Source organism: Mytilus trossulus, chromosome 7 (genome assembly GCF_036588685.1).
Source record: "Mytilus trossulus isolate FHL-02 chromosome 7, PNRI_Mtr1.1.1.hap1, whole genome shotgun sequence".
NCBI lineage: Eukaryota > Metazoa > Mollusca > Bivalvia > Mytilida > Mytilidae > Mytilus > Mytilus trossulus.
In genome coordinates, this window is record NC_086379.1 from 53,220,937 (window position 1) to 53,242,267 (window position 21,331).

General features: G+C 31.5%; 1 protein-coding gene across 1 annotated transcript in view; it reads left to right on the forward strand.

Moving 5' to 3' along the window:
- The window catches only part of LOC134726515 (COP9 signalosome complex subunit 4-like), a 28,202-nt gene that overhangs the window by 578 nt on the left and 6,293 nt on the right, over positions 1 to 21,331 (forward strand). Inside the window, exons 2-9 of the mRNA XM_063590921.1 lie at positions 1,423 to 1,585; positions 10,793 to 10,872; positions 11,422 to 11,573; positions 12,382 to 12,485; positions 14,513 to 14,666; positions 15,095 to 15,245; positions 17,294 to 17,378; positions 17,576 to 17,661. Coding sequence (XP_063446991.1) covers positions 1,423 to 1,585; positions 10,793 to 10,872; positions 11,422 to 11,573; positions 12,382 to 12,485; positions 14,513 to 14,666; positions 15,095 to 15,245; positions 17,294 to 17,378; positions 17,576 to 17,661 — 975 coding nt within the window. The remainder of the gene's footprint in view (positions 1 to 1,422; positions 1,586 to 10,792; positions 10,873 to 11,421; positions 11,574 to 12,381; positions 12,486 to 14,512; positions 14,667 to 15,094; positions 15,246 to 17,293; positions 17,379 to 17,575; positions 17,662 to 21,331) is intronic.

Consider the following 21,331-nt stretch of genomic DNA (forward strand, 5'->3'; position numbering starts at 1 on the left):
GCCTCAAGCCTCATAATAATAAAGAAACAAGTCGGCAAGAAGAGGGGTACAATTCGTTCCCATTGGAATGCCGATAGTCTGTTGAAAAATACGTCCATCGAACATAACAAATATGTTTGCAATTAAGAAATCAAGCATCTTGATAATGTCAGTTTCAGAGAATTTTTTGTTTGAATCAGAGTCAGAATCAGATCGTTTACAAGGTTGGATATCTTCCCAAGAAAAATGAAAAAAACCAAACCAAACAGACAAACAATAGTACACATGACACAACATAGAAAACTAAAGAATAAACAACACGACCCCCACCAAAAACTAGGGGTGATCTCAGGTGCTCAGTGAGGGTAAGCAGATCTTGCTCCGCATGTGGCACCCGTCGTGTTGCTGATGAGATATAAAATCCGGTAAATAGTCTAATTCGATAGGTCACATTAATGAAAGGGAAGGGGATTGTAGTTACGACGTAAGGAACATATCCGATATCATTAGTGAAACGGTTATTCCATAATGGTCAACCAACTTGTAATGGCGTCCGTAAAATTTACGAAGACGGATGATTTCAACTTCACCATTCGAACTCTTGATTAAAATAGCTTTCTTGTGAGCAACAACTCTCTATCAAGAAAATCATAATAACTTCTTATCTTTCTTCATAAGAAATTGCTGTATGAAGTCAGCCTCACAATTATAAAGAAACAAGTCGGCAAGAAGAGGGGCACACTTCGTTCCCATTGGAATGACGATAGTCTGTTGAAAAACACGTCCTCAGACCGTTACAAATATGTAGTCAATTTAGAAATCAAGCATCTTGATAATGTCAGTTTCAGAGATTTTTTTGTTTGAATCAGAGTGATCCTTTACAAAGTAAGATTTATCCCTTCCCAAGACAAGATACTTGTATCTTCGTTGGTCATTCTTTTTTAATGAAACAAAGCAATACCAACTCTTTCAAATTGTCTATTAGTTTGGAATGTGGAATACTTGTATAAAGTGTAGAAAAGTCAAACGTTTTAATACTATTTCAAGATGAACGAAAGTTAGATTGCATGTACTTCGTCCTTTTCTTATTTTCAAAAGTCCTTAGTCCAGCCTTCTACAAGATTTGCAGTATGAACCATTAAAACCAAAACGAAGTTTTTATAATGGAAAAATTAAAAACGTGTTTTTCTATAGATTCTCTGAGTTAGATTGCTCATGCAGTTATAGAAGAAACTACTTCTAAAGATGTTGTAATTTATGAAAATTTTGAATAATACTGATGTCACGGTGATAAGTTTATAATAATGGTAACGTTGTTATACATAGAATTGGCTTATGACTTGTTGTTACATGCATCTTTATTTAGTTATGATCGATATAATATTCATTTATAAGAAAAGAAAATATATATTTCTTTGCCGCAAAAATAATTCCGTGGTTTAGAGCATGTCTTTTCCGATAAAATTTTATTAAATCTACAACAGCAAATTGTGCTAACCACTTTAGTTTCGAATAATTATTGCGTCAAAATGGCCTTTAGACAACAACTTTCTCAGTTAGCCACATTATCGCACGGCGGAGGTTCACACAAAGATGTCACAGAAAAGTATAAACATATGCGTTTGTAAAAGAATTATCCATATAAACTGAAACACAGTGCATGTTCCATATTTTTCGTAACGCACATTTTTTATTTCTAAAATAAGAAATTTTCAAAACATTTTTTGAAGGTATTTATTGTCGGTTCATTACAAACCAGAGGTTTATAGAAGCAGAAATGTCTGAAGATGTTCTTTTACCTGATCAAAATTATGTTGGCAGGTATTTGTTGTCTTCTCTTGATCAGTTGAGCATGTTGAGGGGGAAAAGGGGGGGGTCTCGATTGGTCAAAGTGACTCCCATCATTGACATTGAAATCAATCTAAAGATATTTTTCTGGTTTATCTGTTACCTGTGAAGGAGATTGATGTTCCCTCTGAGCTCCCATGGTCCTAACACTCCCTTCCTGGTAAGTGTTTGATGTGAATTATCCATGAAAGACAGTCATGATCTACATTTGTATTTATCCTAATAAGGAGTGTACAGACAGCTCTTTCTTGAGGGGTGCGTTAGATAAATTTTGTAACAGAGTAATTTACAAAAATAAAAGCTCATACATACAAAATATAATAGCAACTGCTATATATATCACAAAAATGAGAATCTAAATGATTCAAATCAAAAATATAACCAAATAATCAAATATAGTTTATGACAATTCTGCATCAATTGGATACATATTGTCGAACATCCTGGCACTTTAAATTTCTAGGAGGTGAAATTCTTGGGATTTTACCTCAAACTCTGGGAAAATACAATTTTTAATTCCAATTTAAAACAAAAAGGTAAAAGATATTACAAAGATTTTTCAAACACAGGATTTTTTAATTTGTTGGTTTACGGATCTGCTGACCCGATTTTGCCGATTCCTACAATAAAAATAAAATTGACTTTTCATGCTTTTTTATTCCAGCCGACCCAAACAAATACATTATCCCTGAAAAATAATTAAATTCTTCTTTTTTTATGAAATGAAATGCATGAATCACTAACAAAATTGATAACACTCTCTGTTGTGAAAAAATAAAACTTCCAGTTTACATTTCTAAAAATAGACAAATCAATTATAACTGACCTTGAAATGTCGTTTACCGAAATCTGTGTTTAAAACCCATTACACAATAAGTTCGTTTCCCTTATTTGTCAACAGTCTGTAAGATGCATAATCTCATAGAAATAGACTTGTCCAAATGTGGACAGGTGGAAAGCACCTTGGAAGTAAAAGTTCTGAATATCAACAAGTCATTTAGAATTTTCTTGTTTCATGGATAATAAAAAAAATTTATCCTCCATGTGGATTAAAAACGAGAATGCATGACACACGATTAACCCGATATTCTTGTTTTTTCCGTGGACCAGTCTATTATGTTTTTGACACGTGTGTTGAAACTTATTTTCGTATGACGTTTTTTACATTTTTTTCTTTATCAGTTTTCGTTTTTGAAGATCATTATATTTATTTTGCATTTTTTTTTCTGTCTTGAAATATATTCTTTTTTCTTTTTTTTTTCCCGACCGACCCACCGGACTTTTTCATGGGGAAAATCCTTAAACCAACAAATTAAAAAAACGTGGCCTAATATGATAAGGAAATTTGAAAAAAACGATCTCAAATTTAATTTTAATGATTCCACAAAAAGTAAATTGAGTTTTAAGTTTGTGTCGGGGCTTCCAAAGCGGTCATATATTCCGGTCATTTGTATAATGTCTGTTAAAAGTCCGACTGGGCAAAGCATGAAACGGTCATATACTTTTTAGTTTTCAAGACTTTTTCGGTTATTTTTATATAATTCACGATCTTTTTGACCCAAACTTTTGCTTTAAAAGCCCCACATTTCCGGTCTTAAAAGTGGCATGATGATTAATTACTATCAAAACAACCCCTACTTCAATACTTTCTAATTTTAATCAAGGCTAATTAGTTGTTGGACTGCTGAAAACTACCCGTTCAGGTGACGGGTAAACTATAATTTCCGCACCGGACATCGTATTTAAATTAATTGGTCTATTCACAATTATTTTCGTACATTTCAGCGGTTTGTATCTAATTGATTTAGTCCAAAAGATAAAGTTATAATAAATACATTTATAAACATGATTTGATGAAACATTTAAAAAGGTTTTAAATGAAAAATCGTCAGAAGTACATTGCATGAACAAGTACGCGTGTGCGCATGTGCACAGGTGGGAAATTAAGGGAAATTTAATTATGCATCCTACATTTCTTCAAAAATGCTAAAATTATCATTGATACCTGTATCTAACATTCATTTCAAGTATTTTGTTGAAGAAATAACGTGGAAAGAGCTTCTTCACTCAGTCGTGCTTTGTAAATGTACACGGATTTTACGTATCCGATTTTGGTCCATGTTTTACCATTGACAAGTCAACATTCAGGTTTGGGAAAATGTGACTTTAAAAAATAAATAAAGTTTTTGATAATGTTATTTTGCACAAATAAAGAGCCTTAGGCAGATATGAGCACGCTGATGTGTACACTTTGAATGATGCACTGCCAATTTTAACAGTTTACTTCATAACATCAAATTTATATCAAAGTAAAGTTTAATATTTTTTTTTTTTTAAAGTTAGACTCATGTCAATCATTGGGATGGCCATCTGATTATGATAATTGCCTTTTGTGACGTAGTCTTAGATATTAAAATCGGGATCATAAATAAAATGTCCGGCTGGCCCAAAAAAATTTTGGAAACCTTGGTTTGTGTACCTATATATGGTAAAACCCGAGGATTTGCCAACGCTTCAACTCCAACATTCAAATGGATAAACACATCTAATTATCTGATTGGTCAATCTTCAGCTGTGATGCAAGCATGCAATTATGTATTGTTTTTATTTTACTATTGGTTTAATCATTATTCTAACATGACGTCCTTCAAACGCTTTGAGTACACACCCGTGGTAAAATATGAATATATTGCTTGGGCTGTTCCGATTGTACTCCCACGTCATATGCTTTTTTATGAATTAGAATGACGTCGTCAGAGTTTAAGCATTTTACGGGAAAATACACACTTGTGAAAACTTTGTGCCAATATTTTACCCCTCGCTATCGCTCAGGGTAAAATATTTGTCATAAAGGGCTAACCCGTGGTAAAATCACGATATATTCAAGCCCCCATGAATTATTTCTTAAATAAAAGTGAAATAAAGAAGCATTAATTTGTTTTTGGCAATCAATTTTGTTCAACTTTGTAAAAATAAACAAAGAATCTATAGTGAATACTGTAAACCTACTTATTTTCGCGGATACTTTATTTCACGTTTTTATACTCCCGGGACGGGACGTATTATGGTATACCTTTGTCCGTCTGTCTGTCTGTCTGTCCTTCTGTCTGTCTGTCTGTCCGTCTGTCCGTCCCTCGTCCTTACTTCGGACAATAACTCAAAAACACTTTCATCAATTTCCATGAAACTTAAGTGAATTGTTTATATCTATTGACGTAAGCTCCTTTTCGTTTTTTTTTAATTTCACATTTTAAGTTTTGGATTTATGGGGCTTTATTCATAAAAAAGGAGGGATTTTCAACACTTCGGACAATAACTCAAAAAGGCTTTCGCCAATGTCCATGAAACTTTGGTGAATTGTTTATATCTATTGATGTAGCAAATAATACTTAATAAAATCTGATGAAAACAAAAAATTTGTAAAATCATTAGTTCAATTTAAAACATTAAATTTCTTGTAAAAAATAGGTTCCATGAATGTCATACGTTTGTACTATTATTGAATGGTTGCAAGGATGAAAGCACATTAGCAGTCCCTGAGATATAACTGTTCCCTGAGGCATATATCATTTTATGATAACATTTTTACCATCTAAGCTATGGATAAAAATCAAATACTGTTTTTGCATATAGGATGTTTTACTCTTGTTAAAATTGGTTGCAATTGAAATCACAAATGATACCTTAGCATCGCAGCTTTTTTATAGAGTTAGGTTTCGGTGGAAGGGTTGAGCGCAATAAAAAAATGTTATAAAACATAACTAGTCTACAATAGCACATAATAGTGCGGTGACGGAGGTGTAAAAAGTCGTCTAGATAGCGAGTTTAATCTCCCCAAATAACACACGGCTAAAAATGGTCTTAACTTAAAGACAAATATGTATTCTTTAGTTTTTGCCCTGTCGTCAGAATTTCGTACGGTCACATTTTTCTAAAAAGTCGTTTTAATGACTAGAAAGTATATTGGAGAGTTTCAACCCCCCTTTTTCAAAATGAAAAATTGTGTATGTTTGCTTACATTTAACTGAAATAGTTTTTCCTGAAGTTATCTTCATATATCGAAATATTCTATTTAGTATTTCATTTTCTTATAATTTATACAATTTGCGAAGTTTAGACTGTTAAAAATTGAGGTAATTTTAATTGCAAATTCAGACACAAACTTTAGTTTCTTCTTCATAGTAGTAATAAAAATTATCCAATAATATTTTTAGCATATATAGTATTTCATAAAACTAATCAGTGATAAAAATTTCGGAAGCAAAATATGAAAAAAAACCTTAAGAAATCAATGGAAAAGGAATGGAATAAAAACTTCAATTTCAACACGGAACTTAATCACTTGCCTTCCGTCACATTTTGTGTATTAGTCAATAATTTGCTCTCAACTGATATATGATATTACTACCTTTTCGCTATAATATACACATATTTGCACTGATATATGCTACATTCTTTGTTTGTATGTGTTTTATTCTATGTTTTTTTTTGTTAAAAAAACATTAAATATACTTTGTCAGAAAAGTCTAATTGTAAAATCAAAATAATTGACGGATAGTTTCAGTAAATATTCCGTGATATGTCAAGTCCATTGCAACTTGCTCCATTAAGTCCAAAGAAAAGACAAAAGTTGTTAAATTTTATGCCGTGCTTAATATGCAAAGAAAAGAAAAATCGACTGAAATTTTGAGTCAATTTACCAGTATAGGAAAGTCGATTTTTGTATCTGCATTGAATAAAAGATTAGATGAGGGGAACATCAAGATGTTTCATGCGAAAAGCTGTTAATTTACAGAAGTCCGTGCAGGCTGTTTATCATTGTTCATGCTACAAAAGTTACACAAGTAAACATATTTGTTCCCCCTCTTAGAGCGAGGAAGCTTCTAATCTGATATTTAATGACGACATACAATTATCGGACTGTTGTCCCTCAGTTTCGGGTATGTGTACGCGTTCTAGAATGCAGTCGTTCAACTGGAGCGCTTGTATATTTTGTTGCAACAAAACATTTTAGAAAGATCAAAAACTACTCAAGTTTGAATCAGATGAGCGTATTAAGAATGTTTAAACCATGTCAGATAAAGTTAAAAGTTGAAATAGTTTCCCGTCCATCTTCGAAACTTCAAGCACTCTGTCATTTTGGTTGCATTACAAATTATTTGCTAAAAACGAAAAAAAAGCAGATACATGTATCTAAGATCACGTTACTGCTTTTACTAATTTTATTTTGGCTATTGACAACGATGTAATCAATGGTCATTCCTCATGACACTGTTACTAGATAAATATACTTCTTAGTAGTAGATCTTTTCTTCCAGCTGATTCTAATTGAAAATATTCTCCTTGTAAAATGCAGTCTAAACTCATTGATTTCTATAGAAATTCAGTTGTCAAACAACTTCAACAAGTTCAAGGCAAATATAACAATATTTTGTAGCAAAATAACTATTTGAGATGCCATATCAGTTGCTAGTTGAAAACTGAACTCAAAATTTTAATGTCAAATGTAATAGACACAAATAACGGACATATATGTCATTCCACTGCAAGTATACAATAGAAAAGACATTTCTACAAACTCTACAGAAGTATACCCAACTTCGGAAGAATTGTCTCTTTCTTCTTCAATTCAGTCAATGCCTTCGTCTTTATTGCAATTCATTTTATGGTAACTCGATGAAACTGCATAGCCAAGACTATTCTCAGGAAATGGCATCACAGTAGTTGCGTAATTGCTACGCAATTGTTGCGTCAACCATTTGTGTGGCCATTTTTTTTTTAACTCCTTTTCATTTAGGATCTACCATGAGTTTGGTTCGAAACACCTTGTTGAAATATTGAATGCCAATGGATTTTATGCTTCTTAAAGTAGAGTGCGACGCTATCTAATGTGTTGCCAACCATGAAATTGAGCGAAATCAAGATAGTGTTCGTCTCATGCATAATGTTTTCCTATCATCTTTGCAGACAAGCATATGGATGTTATCTTAACCCCATTTTAGATCTCTGTTAAATCTTGGATGAATTGAAAGGGATGGTTTGAAGCTGGTATTTCTCTGGGAACAAATGTATTCAGACTTCTTACAATACCTTGTCTGTACTTGTAAAGAAAAACTCAAAATAACGTGTTTGCTTTGAGCAGAACCTTTCATGTTCATACCTGTGGCCATGAGTGAAATGTATAGAAAAATTAAAAACATGTCTTCTGACGGTTGGTGAAAATGAAGATGATGGAGATAACGGTTGATTATGTATAGAGCTTGTTGAACTGATACACACGGTCCCAGCCGCCGGGTTTGGGGAGTGTTGGCGTGCCCTTAAAAAAGTCAAACCCCGCCACATTTTGTTTGTGTCTGTTTCAAGTCATGAGACGGTAATGCAGTGTTTGTCGTATGTTTATATATACTATATTTTGTTGTTTCTTATTCATTTTGTACATTAATCAGGTCGAGAGATTTTTCGTTTGTTTACAATATTCTTTTCGTGAATTGAAGACTATGCAGTATAAATTTTACTCATTGTTGAAGCCCGTACGGGACGTATTGGTATTTTTTTTTCTCATTTGGAGGATTGTCTCATTTGCAATCATATCACATCTTCTTTTTTTATATGGAATACTTTTGAAGTTTGTGGTACGTTGCAAGGAAAAAAAGGGGGGGTATAGGTACAAAACTTATAATGTAATAGATATTTACCAGAGTAAAATACGCAACAACAGATAATACTATATGGAAGCAGTAATAATTGTGAAAAAAACCCAAAAGCAACGAATAGTCTATAATAAAACCTGAAGTATTCGCAAATCAATTTGAGGTCATATTTGACTGTAGTGTTCTATTGCTTTGATTTGATACCTCACCCAATATGATAGTTTAAAAAATAATTTTAAAGTATTGTCCTGCATGACACTTAATGTTTACCTGAAATTCAAATTTTTCAAAAGGTTAAGGTGCTCTTAACATTTTATAGGTTGAAAACTTAATTTTTGAAGTTTTGTTTATAAAATGTCGTTTTAGGATTTTTTTGATAAAATAAATCTTACTGATTAAGGTTTATATATAATAACAAACATTAATAAAGCCAAAACAGTATCGTTTGTATTTATGTAGAGTTTAGAAATAGAAAAAAATGTCAAAATTGAAACCCTCCCAAATTTTCACAGATTTTCACATATGACCTTTGACCTCAATTAAAAAAAATTGTGACCATACCAAGTCCTGACGACAGGCATATTATTATAGTACACGATTTCCTCTTTCCAATGATATATTATATAGGTGTGTGTTCGGTGGGGAGGTTAAATTCAAAAAAATCTACCTTCAGTCACCGCACTATAATAAGTGAACAAGTGACAACATAAAAATCCTAACATGTGACTAAATATTCCTTAAATGTTAAAGGGTGTCATTTTATGAAAAAAATAAGGAAATCAAGTCTCCTAAACATTTATCAATATGATCATCTTGTGAATATTCTAAACAATAAAAAGGTTCAATCAATATACCCCAAGAAAATTACCTTCTTTCAAACTACTATAAAATTTGGAAATCAGCCATAGAATTACTAAAACCCATAATCATATATCACTTTCCTTATATTGCATTGAAGACTTCTATGTTATATGCCAAGGTTAATGATATTTGTTTTTTATGCTTAATATTGAAAAGCTGAACTAGGTTTAATCATCAGTGTCTTCTTCACTGTAATCACTGTCCTCATCATCAGAAAAATCCTCATTTTCATTCTCAGAAGAGGCCTCCTCATCATCAATGAAATCCTCATCCTCATCATCAATGAAATCTTCATCTCCATCATCAATGTAATCTTTATCTTCATCATCAATGAAATCCTTACTTTCATTACCTACTTCCTCATTTAGATCATAACTTTCAGTAGAGTCACTTTCACCATCTTCACTTTCCCTGTTATCTTCTTGCTGCTCCTCATCGTCATTGTAGTCTTTTTTGCCATTTTTATACGCCCGTCGTCTTTCATGCAGGACATATTATGGTATACAGTTGTCTGTCCGTCTGTCTGTCCATCGTCCACACTTCAGACAATAACTCACATAAGCTCCCTTTCCATTTTATAAATATAAAAGGTACTTGGTACTCAGAAAGTATGTTGTGAACAAGATAGAATGTATGGATGAAAAATTAAGACACCAAACTTAGTTAAATTTGAGGTAGCCTTAATAGTGCCAATTTTTTTGTGCATTTTTATTTATTATTTGGGGGGGGGTGTATTTGACAGGGCTCACACTATTTCTAGTTGATCATATAAATTCATTAAAAGACAAGTTAAAAGAGCAACGGGCGTATCATGCGCTAAAGCGCAGCCCTTTATTCTTTTACTGACCACTTTGCGGCTTTTTAATTTCGAGATTTTCTGTTGTATTTGATAAAGTTTAGTAAGGAAAGTTCCACGTTTTTTTCTACTCGCGAGAGTCGCGAAAATAAATTGCTCGCGAAAATAAGTTGGTTTACAGTAATTAGACCTTGTTAAATCTGTTACTGAATTTAACCCATCATCAATTAAAATAAAAAGAATGTATATGTTTATATTGTGGCTATGTATTTGTTGGCAGTATTTAGAGATCATCTCAATAGTTAATTAGATGTAGTTAAGACAAAATATGTACGAAATTTTGATATATTTTGGTGAATACATGCTTTGTTTCAGACTAATTGTAATTTGGATTTAGGTTTAAGTATGTTTTCAATCAAATATGAGAATTTGAGTCTTATTGGTGAACATGAATTCGACAGCTAGTGGCCGTTTAATATAAGTAAAATTAAATATCAATGAAAAGAAGTAGAAAAATATTTGTGTGTTAAAAGTTTTGTTAAGACACCTTTCAGCAGTGTTCTTATTCAGTGCTATTTGAAAAAAAGAAAATCCTCCTTCTATTCTAACTTTGCTAATGATGATTGTGTTTAAAATGATAAACTTTTAATTTTTACAGATATAAAGGATTTTTGGAAGAAATTTTGAAGTCTGAAGGCAGTAATCTTGTTCAGGGCTTACAGGCATTTGTAGAGGCATGTAAGTAAAGTTGACTTTTTCATGATTTTTCCTTTAAATATGAAATATGGAGCTGTAGTATGATTGGTGAGGAGGCAATTACTAAAAAAATGTTGAGTTTCTCTGAGATGTGATAAGGCATCTGAAAATCTTTTAATAAATCTTGTTACCCAACTGTAAACCCTGAAAGAAATCAAATTTGATTATATTATGACAGTTGAAAACTGGCAACTTGGTATAGATTTCATATAATTAGAGATTATTATAGCTGTACCTGTGAATTCTGAACCTCATAACAGTTAAATTTTAAAATTGATTTTTAGGCTGCAAGTGTTGTCTTGTGCATGTGATAACATAAGAGATAATTCTTAATTGAACATGCACATTCTAAAATAATAGATGTATAATCACAGTATAAATGTTTTGCATATAATATAAAACAACATTTGAATAATCTTCTACCAACTTTTCACAGATAATTTGCGTACTACTTCCAACATAAATCAAAATTGTGATCTGAAATGAAAAGGCAAAATATAATTTCAAACAATTTATGAATTTCTTTTTTAGTGGTAAATGAAAATGTTAGTCTAGTCATTTCAAGGCAGTTATTGTCAGATTTCTGTTCACACCTTACAAAGCTAGCAGATGCTTTAGCAAAGGAAGTAGCTCATTTCACGCTGGAAAAAGTTCACACTCGTGTGATCTCATTCGAAGAACAGGTTTGTGTGTGATATGTTCTTTATTATGTGTTTTTTTTTTTTTTTTTAGATTTTTGAACATTACACATTTGACTCTTAATTTTAATTCCTACTTATTTTTAACACAAAAAGTATTGTTGATACCATTATGAAATTACATATGAGTGTACATAAATACTTTAATTATATAAATATGGCTGTACAGTATACATCCATTGTCAAGTCATTTAACAAAGTCATTTGGTTATTTTGAACTGAAATTAAGTTTAAATTACACACAATTAAAAAAAGGGAGAAAAATACTTTGGAACTAGGTCCCATTATAAAACCTAGAATGTTTTGATATATGTTTATATGGATAAAAAAAAACAATTGCAGAGATTTAAAAGCACCCCTCAAGTGTTCAATTGAAAATTAACCTTTTTTTCTCAAAAGAATACAATTTCTTCAGTTCTAACCATCACCAACCTGTATTCTTACATAATAGGTCTATATTTTTATGCCCAACCTACTATAGTAGAGGGGCATTATGTTTTCTGGTCTGTTCGTCTGTTCTTCAGTTCGTCCGTCTGTTCCACTTCAGGCTAAAGTTTTTGGTTAAGGTAGTTTTTGATGAAGTTGAAGTCCAATCAACTTGAAACTTAGTACACATGTTCCCTATGATATGATCTTTCTAATTTTAATGCCAAATTAAAACATTTACGCCAATTTCATGGTCCACTAAACATAGAAAATGATAGTGGGAGTGGGGCATCCGTGTACTCTGGACACATTCTTGTAACATAATAGGTCTATATTTTTACATTATAGGTCTAATTTTACATTATAGGTTGGTGCAATACGACAACATTTAGCAAATATATATGAAAGAGAACAATCATGGAGAGAAGCTGCAAATGTATTGGTAGGGATTCCACTAGAAACAGGTCAAAGGTAAAAAAAAGTATAGATAGATATATTTCTACTTTAATTAAGAAATAATTCCTTCATGTCATGCTCTATGCTGATTTTAACATGGGTAGGCATTATATTTGTCGATATTTTACACTGAGCGTTAGCGAGGTGTAAAATGTGGTCAAATATAATGCCTACCCATGTTAAAATGAGCATAGAGCATGACATGAAGGAATTATTTCGATTCTAATAGGACAAATACAGTATTTTTATAGGTTGAAGCGTAAGAAAATACCGTAAAAATGTTTGGCTTTTCCAGTTACCTCCCCGAGGAGCCTGTGCATTACAAATCATATTTGATAAGTTTAAAAACCACGAGCAGGGTAAATATTATTGTTTTATAAAAAATAAATAATGAAGTTTATGATAGCTGCTTAAACGTATACATTTTAAAGGATAACAATGGAAATAACGTGTATATACACAGTAAAGTTCGTGCGCATGTGTCAAACATATTTTTTATGCTCATTAGAACACGGCTTTGTTTACAAAGCGTAATAAGGATGTCATATTAGAAATTATAATAAATACCTTCATTTAATCATTATCTTTGTTGAAAATTACGGAACAATTTCTTGTTCAATTATGTAGGGATAATTATATAAAGAAATAGTTTTAATGTCCTTCCTGTAATAATTTAATACATGTATTTGCTTATCTAGTAATAATGTGAATTATTTAAATATTGATATTATAGAACATAGATTAGAAAAGATAAAGTTTAAAGTTTATGGTGTGAAGTTTCTGTCAAACATATGCCAGGTATCATTGACATCTATACTATTAAACGAGAAGACCTCATTTTGGGTGTCGCTTCTCTTCTTTCCACAATTAATTGATCAACCCGCCTCTGTGTCCTATAGGTACAGTGCATACATTGTAGTGCTATTTGTCATCCATTCATATGATTATTGAGATTGAGTTATTTTTGGAGAAAAACGAGAAATAAGACATCCGGATATTGTCCCGTCATTGGACGAAATTTTAAGTCAAATTAGACTTCCGGTTTGCGTTTTTCTGTATACTTTGAACGTACATATGCAAAGAATAAAGTGTATTTTCAGAATTATATCTGCTATCATTTTCAAGTTTACTATCCATGGCAGTCACAGAGTTTATTAAATAGAGAGGGTCTGTATACTATATCAATGACCACTATGGATCGATTAGTAAACTTAGAATTGAAAGTAAATACACTATATTTATATAGTAATGAATGTTCATAATATACAGATAAGCGCTAAAAATATTCATGTGAACTTTTGATACCTTTTCTGAAATTCTCCAGTCATTAAATCATTTACAAAGTTCATTGATTACAAAAAAAAAAGAAGATGTGGTATGATTGCCATGTTAAGACAACTCAGTCTCCACAAGAGACCAATATGACACAGATATTAACAATTATAGGTTACCGTACGACCTTCAACAACGAGCAAAGCCCATACCCCATAATCAGCTTTAAAAGACCCGGAACTGACAATGTAAAACAATTCAAACCAGAAAACTAGCGGCTATATTTATGTACAAAAAAATGAAAGAAAAACAAATATGTTACACATAAACAAACAAACAACAACCACTGAATTACAGGCTCCTTACTTGAATGTTCATAACATACTAAATGTATGTTCATATTGAAATTGATAGATAACCAAAAAATGGGAATATTGGAAATAAAGGAGGAGGGATAAAAAAAAGAAGCATTTTCCTGTCCCCAATAACCTATGACTTATGATACTTTTGCTGAAATTCTCCAGTCATTCAATATTTTACAAAATTCTTCCAACAACACTTTACATACTTTAAACTACGCTCTGAATGCCCGCGATTTCACGGGTGTGTTCTAGTATTTACAATTCAAAGACTTACTCAAATTTCAACTTCATGCCATGGTTCATTGCCCATCATTAAGATGGCTAATAGGTGCCTTTATATTGGGATTCTATTAATAGATATTGGACCTAAGCATATTTTATGTACTATAATTACATCCTTGTTTGTAGACAATATCCAGCAGACTACAAACTGAAGACATACTTAAAGATTGCCAGATTATATCTAGAAGATGAGGATCCTGTACAAGCAGAAGCTTATATCAATAGGGCATCTCTTCTTCAAGCTGATTCAAAAAATGAAGAATTACAGATACGTTATAAGGTAAATATAATTGATACCAACTTAATGATACTTGTTATAAACGATATTACAGATTAAAAATAGTATTAGCTTTACTTAAGGACTAACAATTAAAGGCATGGAATTGTTTAACCTTTTATGGAAAAAAGAAGTTGACAGTATAAAAATGTTTATCTTATTTATCTAGCAAACTCTCTGATGATATTTTGCTTTTGTTTTAGACGTCGTTGGTTTGTATGAAATACTATTTATTTTTCTTAGCTTCACAACATTTAAGGTATTAGTTTTCTTGAGAAGGATATAAATTTATTCTGAAAAAAAATACAGATACATTGACTGATTGAGACAGTTAATAGAAAATGGACAAATAAGCAACATCAATTGAGTATACTGCAGATCATCCGATGAATTTGACATGTTTAATAATGCTGTATACTATTTATTTACAGGCTTGTTATGCTAGAGTACTGGACTACAGGAGGAAGTTTATAGAAGCTGCTGCAAGATATAATGAATTATCATATAAAACAATGATAGCTGAAGAGGAAAGAATGACTGCATTAAAAAATGCTTTAATATGTACTATATTAGCATCTGCAGGTATGTGATCACAGTGCAAATTTGTCAATACATTTAGGTATGTAATATGATAGCTTTTATGCTAAGGATAAGGAGATTCTACTAAACACAGCACACTGTTTGCTTCCAATCTGTGAGAAAAAACTATGGCAATGTAAGTGAGCCATTGCGTGCTCTTTTAAACCTTTTGTTATAAATGAATTTCTCTATATTTATGCCTCTGTCATATATATGTAGGACTTTAAAGTGTGATGGTACTTCAAAGTGCAATGGTCACGCTAAAGTATGATGGTGTCTCACACTAAGGTGTGATGTATGTTTGTTCCCTAAAGTATGATGGTATATCACGCTAAAGTGGGATGGTTGTTTGTTCGCTAAAGTACAATGGTATATCACGCCAAAGTGCAATGGACCAAAAGAGTAAGATTCGAGGGATTAAAACGTCAAGGTTAAAAAATAGACTTTTTGAAAAAGCTAATATGCTAAGGTATAACATATGTGATAGGCTTTATAATTTACTGGTAGGCTTAAGTGATTGTTTCTAAATTTAGAAGGGTGACCACGTAATAATTGCTTAAAAGGTAATTTATGTGTTGCAAAATATTATGTCAAATGAATTTTTAACAATTCAGAGCTTATTGCATATTAAGATATAAGATGGCCGTTCACACTAATGTTACAATCTATCTTAAAGTCCTCATTGTAAATAACAAATACAAAATTCCCTCATTGTCGGAATATACAACATTTATTAGTATAAGATTTAATTTGAATGTGAGAGAAAAGCAATGTTCGCTGAGCTTTCTCCTTTTTTGTAGTGAGTACAAACACATATTTTATTTTTCTACAATGTACAGAACAAACTAATGTTTTAGCAGATAATTTCATAATTCACGCATGAAAACATGTATCTAGAGATATTTTACCGACATTACTTTCATTAAAGTCGACAGTATTTTAACGGGGATCTCAAAGTAAACTGCCACATAAACACTGATTCAACTGTTTACGTTTGCTTCAAATAGAAGCAGAATAAGTATGCGTATACTATTTTGTATTTATATAGTAACATGGTCAACTGTAGGATACAAGTCCTTCTTCCTGCACGAAAAAAAATAAACATTGTGCCGACAATAACGGTAAAGTTAAAATCAATTAAGGAATAATTCCTTCATGTTTTGCTCTATGCTCATTTTAACATGGGTAGTCATTATATTTGTCGATATTTTACACTGAGCGTTAGTGAGGTGTAAAATGTGGTCAAATATAATGCCTACCCATGTTAAAATGAGCATAGAGCATGACATGAAGGAATTATTTCGATTCTAATATGACAAATACAATATATTGATAGGTCGAAACGTACGAAAATACCGTAAGAATGTTTGGCTGTTCCCGTGTCCTCCCCGAGGAGTCTATATATTACTTTTCATATTGATAATTTTAAAACCTACAAGCAGGGCAAATATATGTTCTTTGATAAAAATATATAATAAAAGTTTATGTTAGCTGCTTAAATGTAAATATTTAAAAGGATAACGATGGAAATAACGTTAATATAAACAGTAAGACTGTGCGCATGTGTAAAACATATTTTTTGTGCTCATTAGAACACGGCTTTGTTAATAAAGCGTAATAAGGACGTCATATTAGAATTACTAGTAAGTCATGACTCATGAACATTTGGTTAATAAAAATAAAAGTTGTTTATCAAATATTCCTAATCTATCTCCAGCATGTTCATTTTTGATATGTACGACTGTAAACGTCATAATCAAACTGCGTTTCTTACATCTATATTTTTGCGGACCATCAGACTTTAGCGTATGGAAGCATTTTAGTGTAGACCATTACACTTTAGCAATACCATCCTACTTTTGTGTTACCATCATTCTTTAGCGTCTCCACCACACCTTAGAGTCCTACATATATAATAAACCATATTGATTTAAAAAAAAAAAGAGATACATTTTATATGGAGCAAAAGTGCTTTATCTTGATAAAAAAAATAAAAAACAAGAATATTTTGGATTGTCTAGTTTACAGTTATGTTATTTTTCAAATTTCAGGGCAGCAGAGATCTAGAATGTTAGCAACCTTGTTTAAAGATGAAAGATGCCAACAGCTACCAGCATATAATATTTTAGAAAAAATGTAAGCAATAAATTTAAACTACAGCTTCATAAATAAGCAATACAGTAGAAAATACAGGGTTAACAATATGTGGAAATTCTCTGCTTAACTTTCTATATTGATACTACAAACAATATACTTGATGAGTGTGTACTTAGTGTATATAATAAACTTGTTGAGTATAAAAATTTTTAGCAATCAAATTTTATATTTTGTAGGTATTTAGACAGAATAATTAGACGGACAGATTTACAAGAATTTTCAGCTCTATTAGAACCTCACCAGAAAGCTTCCACCTCTGATGGTTTGTATTAAGATATTGCATGTATTAGTTATAACTTTCACCTGAATTTAAGCTGGAGATCGAATTTCATTCAGATACATTCATATTTTATTGCTAAAATAACAGTCAAGTTTATTCCACTATTACATAGGATTATCAAATTTATAATTTTATACGACCGCAAATTTTGAAAAAAATTTCGTCGTATATTGCTATCACGTTGGCGTCGTCGTCTGCGTCGTCATCGTCGTCGTCGTCCGAATACTTTTAGTTTTCGCACTCTAACTTTAGTAAAAGTGACTAGAAATCTATGAAATTTTAACACAAGGTTTATGACCATAAAAGGAAGGTTGGTATTGATTTTGGGAGTATTGGTCCCAACATTTTAGGAATAAGGGGCCAAAAAGGGCCCAAATAAGTATTTTCTTGGTTTTCGCACTATAACTTTAAGTTAATAGAAATCTATGAAATTTTGACACAAGGTTTATGACCACAAAAGAAAGGTTGGGATTGATTTTGGGAGTTTTGGTTTCAACAGTTTAGGAATTAGGGGCCAATAAAGGGCCCAAATAAGCATTATTCTTGGTTTTCGCACAATAACTTTAGTTTAAGTAAATAGAAATCACTGAAATTTAAACACAATGTTTATGACCACAAAAGGAAGGTTGGTATTGATTTTGGGAGTTTAGGTTCCAACAGTTTAGGAATTAGGGGCCAAAAAGGGACCCAAATAAGCATTTTTTTCTTGGTTTTTGCACCATAACGTTAGTATAAGTAAATAGAAATCTATGAAATTTAAACACAAGGTTAATGACCATAAAAGGAAGGTTGGTATTGATTTTGGGAGTTTTGGTCCCAACAGTTTAGGAAAAAGGGGCCCAAAGGGTCCAAAATTAAACTATGTTTGATTTCATCAAAATTGAATAATTGGGGTTATTTGATATGCAGAATCTAACTGTGTATGTAGATTCTTAACTTTTGGTCCCGTTTTCAAATTGGTCTACATTAAGGTCCAAAGGGTCCTTTACAAAAAATGAATGGGTTGGGTTCTTTGATATGTTGAATTTAAAAATGTACTTAGATTCTTGATTATTGGCCCAGTTTTCAAGTTGGTCCAAATCAGGGTCCAAAATTAAACTTTGTTTGATTTCATCAAAAATTGAATAAATGGGGTTCTTTGATATGCCAAATCTAACTGTGTATGTAGATTCTTCATTTTTGGTCCTGTTTTCAAATTGGTCTACATTAAAGTTCAAAGGGTCCAAAATTAAACTTAGTTTGATTTTAACAAAAATTGAATTCTTGGGCCTCTTTGATATGCTGAATCTAAACATGTACTTAGATTTTTGATTATGGGCCCAGTTTTCAAGTTGGTCCAAATCAGGATCTAAAATTATTATATTAAGTATTGTGCAATAGCAAGTCTTTTCAATTGCACAGTATTGTGCAATGGCAAAAAAATATCTAATTGCACAATATTGTGAAATAGCAAATTTTTTTTTAATTAGAGTTATCTTTCTTTGTCCAGAATAGTAAGCAAGAAATATCTTATTGCACAATTTTGTGCAATAGCAAGAATTTTTTTTAATTAGAGTTATCTTTCTTTGTCCAGAATCAACTTAAATCTTTGTTATATACAATATACAATGTATATTCACTTTTTACTACCAACTGATAAATTTAAATAATCTTTACCATTCAGTGATAACAAGCAGTTTTTTTTACATCTTAATATTTTATGATGTATTTAAATGAGTAGTTATTGTTGCAAACTCCATTAGAATATTTTAATTGAGATTTGTTTTGGAATAAGGGAAAGGGGGATGTGATTAAAAAAATGGGTTCAATTTTTATACGACCGCAAATTTTGAAAAAATTTTCGTCGTATATTGCTATCACGTTGGCGTCGTCGTCGTCGTCGTCGTCGTCGTCGTCGTCGTCGTCGTCGTCGTCGTCCGAATACTTTTAGTTTTCGCACTCTAACTTTAGTAAAAGTGAATAGAAATCTATGAAATTTTAACACAAGGTTTATGACCATAAAAGGAAGGCTGGTATTGATTTTGGGAGTTTTGGTCCCAACATTTTAGGAATTAGGGGCCAAAAAGGGCCCAAATAAGCATTTTCTTGGTTTTCGCACTATAACTTAAGTTTAAGTTAATAGAAATCTATGAAATTTTGACACAAGGTTTATAACCACAAAATAAAGGTTGGGATTGATTTTGGGAGTTTTATTTTCAACAGTTTAGGAATTAGGGGCCAAAAAAGGGCCCAAATAAGCATTATTCTTGGTTTTCACACAATAACTTTAGTTAAAGTAAATAGAAATCAATGAAATTTAAACACAATGTTTATGACCACTAAAGAAAGGTTGGTATTGATTTTGGGAGTTTCGGTCCCAACAGTTTAGGAATTAGGGGCCAAAAAGGGACCCAAATAAGCATTTTTCTTGGTTTTCGCACCATAGCGTTAGTATAAGTAAATAGAAATCTATGAAATTTAAACACAAGGTTTATGACTATAAAAGGAAGGTTGGTATTGATTTTGGAAGTTTTGGTCCCAACAGTTAAGGAAAAAGGGGCCCAAAGGGTCCAAAATTAAACTTTGTTTGATTTCATCAAAATTGAATAATTGGGGTTCTTTAATATGCCGAATCTAACTGTGTATGTAGATTCTTTTTGGTCCCGTTTTCAAATTGGTCTACATTAAGGTCCAAAGGGTCCAAAATTAAACTTAGTTTGATTTTAACAAAAATTGAAACCTTGGGGTTCTTTGATATGCTGAATCTAAAAATGTACTTAGATTTTTGATTATTGGCCCAGTTTTCAAGTTGGCCCAAATCGGGGTCCAAAATTAAACATTGTTTGATTTCATCAAAAATTGAATAATTGGGGTTCTTTGATATGCCAAATCTAACTGTGTATGTAGATTCTTATTTTTTGGTCCAGTTTTAAAATTGGTCTAAATTAAAGTGCAAAGGGTCCAAAATTAAACTAAGTTTGATTTCAACAAAAATTAAATTCTTGGGCCTCTTTAATATGCTGAATCTAAACATGTACTTAGATTTTTGATTATGGGCCCAGTTTTCAAGTTGGTCCAAATCAGGATCTAAATTTATTATATTAAGTATTGTGCAATAGCAAGTCTTTTCAATTGCACAGTATTGTGCAATGGCAAGAAATATCTAATTTCACAATATTGTGAAATAGCAAATTTTTTTTTAATTAAGAGTTATCTTTCTTTGTCCAGTATAGTAAGCAAGAAATATCTGCAAGAATTTTTTTAATTGGAGTTATCTTTCTTTGTTCAGAATCAACTTAAATCTTTGTTATATACAATATACAATGTTTATTCACTTTTTACTACCAACTGATAAATTAAAATAATCTTTACCATTCAGTGATAACAAGCAGTTTTTTTTACATCTTAATATTTTATGATGTATTTAAATGAGTAGTAATTGTTGCAAACTCCATTAGACATTTTAATTGAGATTAGTTTTGGAATAAGGGAAAGGGGGATGTGAATAAAAAATTGGGTTAAATTTTTCTCATTTGAAATTTCATAAATAAAAAGAAAATTTCTTCAAACATTTTTTTGAGAGGATTAATATTCAGCAGCATAGTGAATTGCTCTAAGAGAAAACAAAAATTTTAAGTTCATTTGAATACATTCATTCTGTGTCAGAAACCTA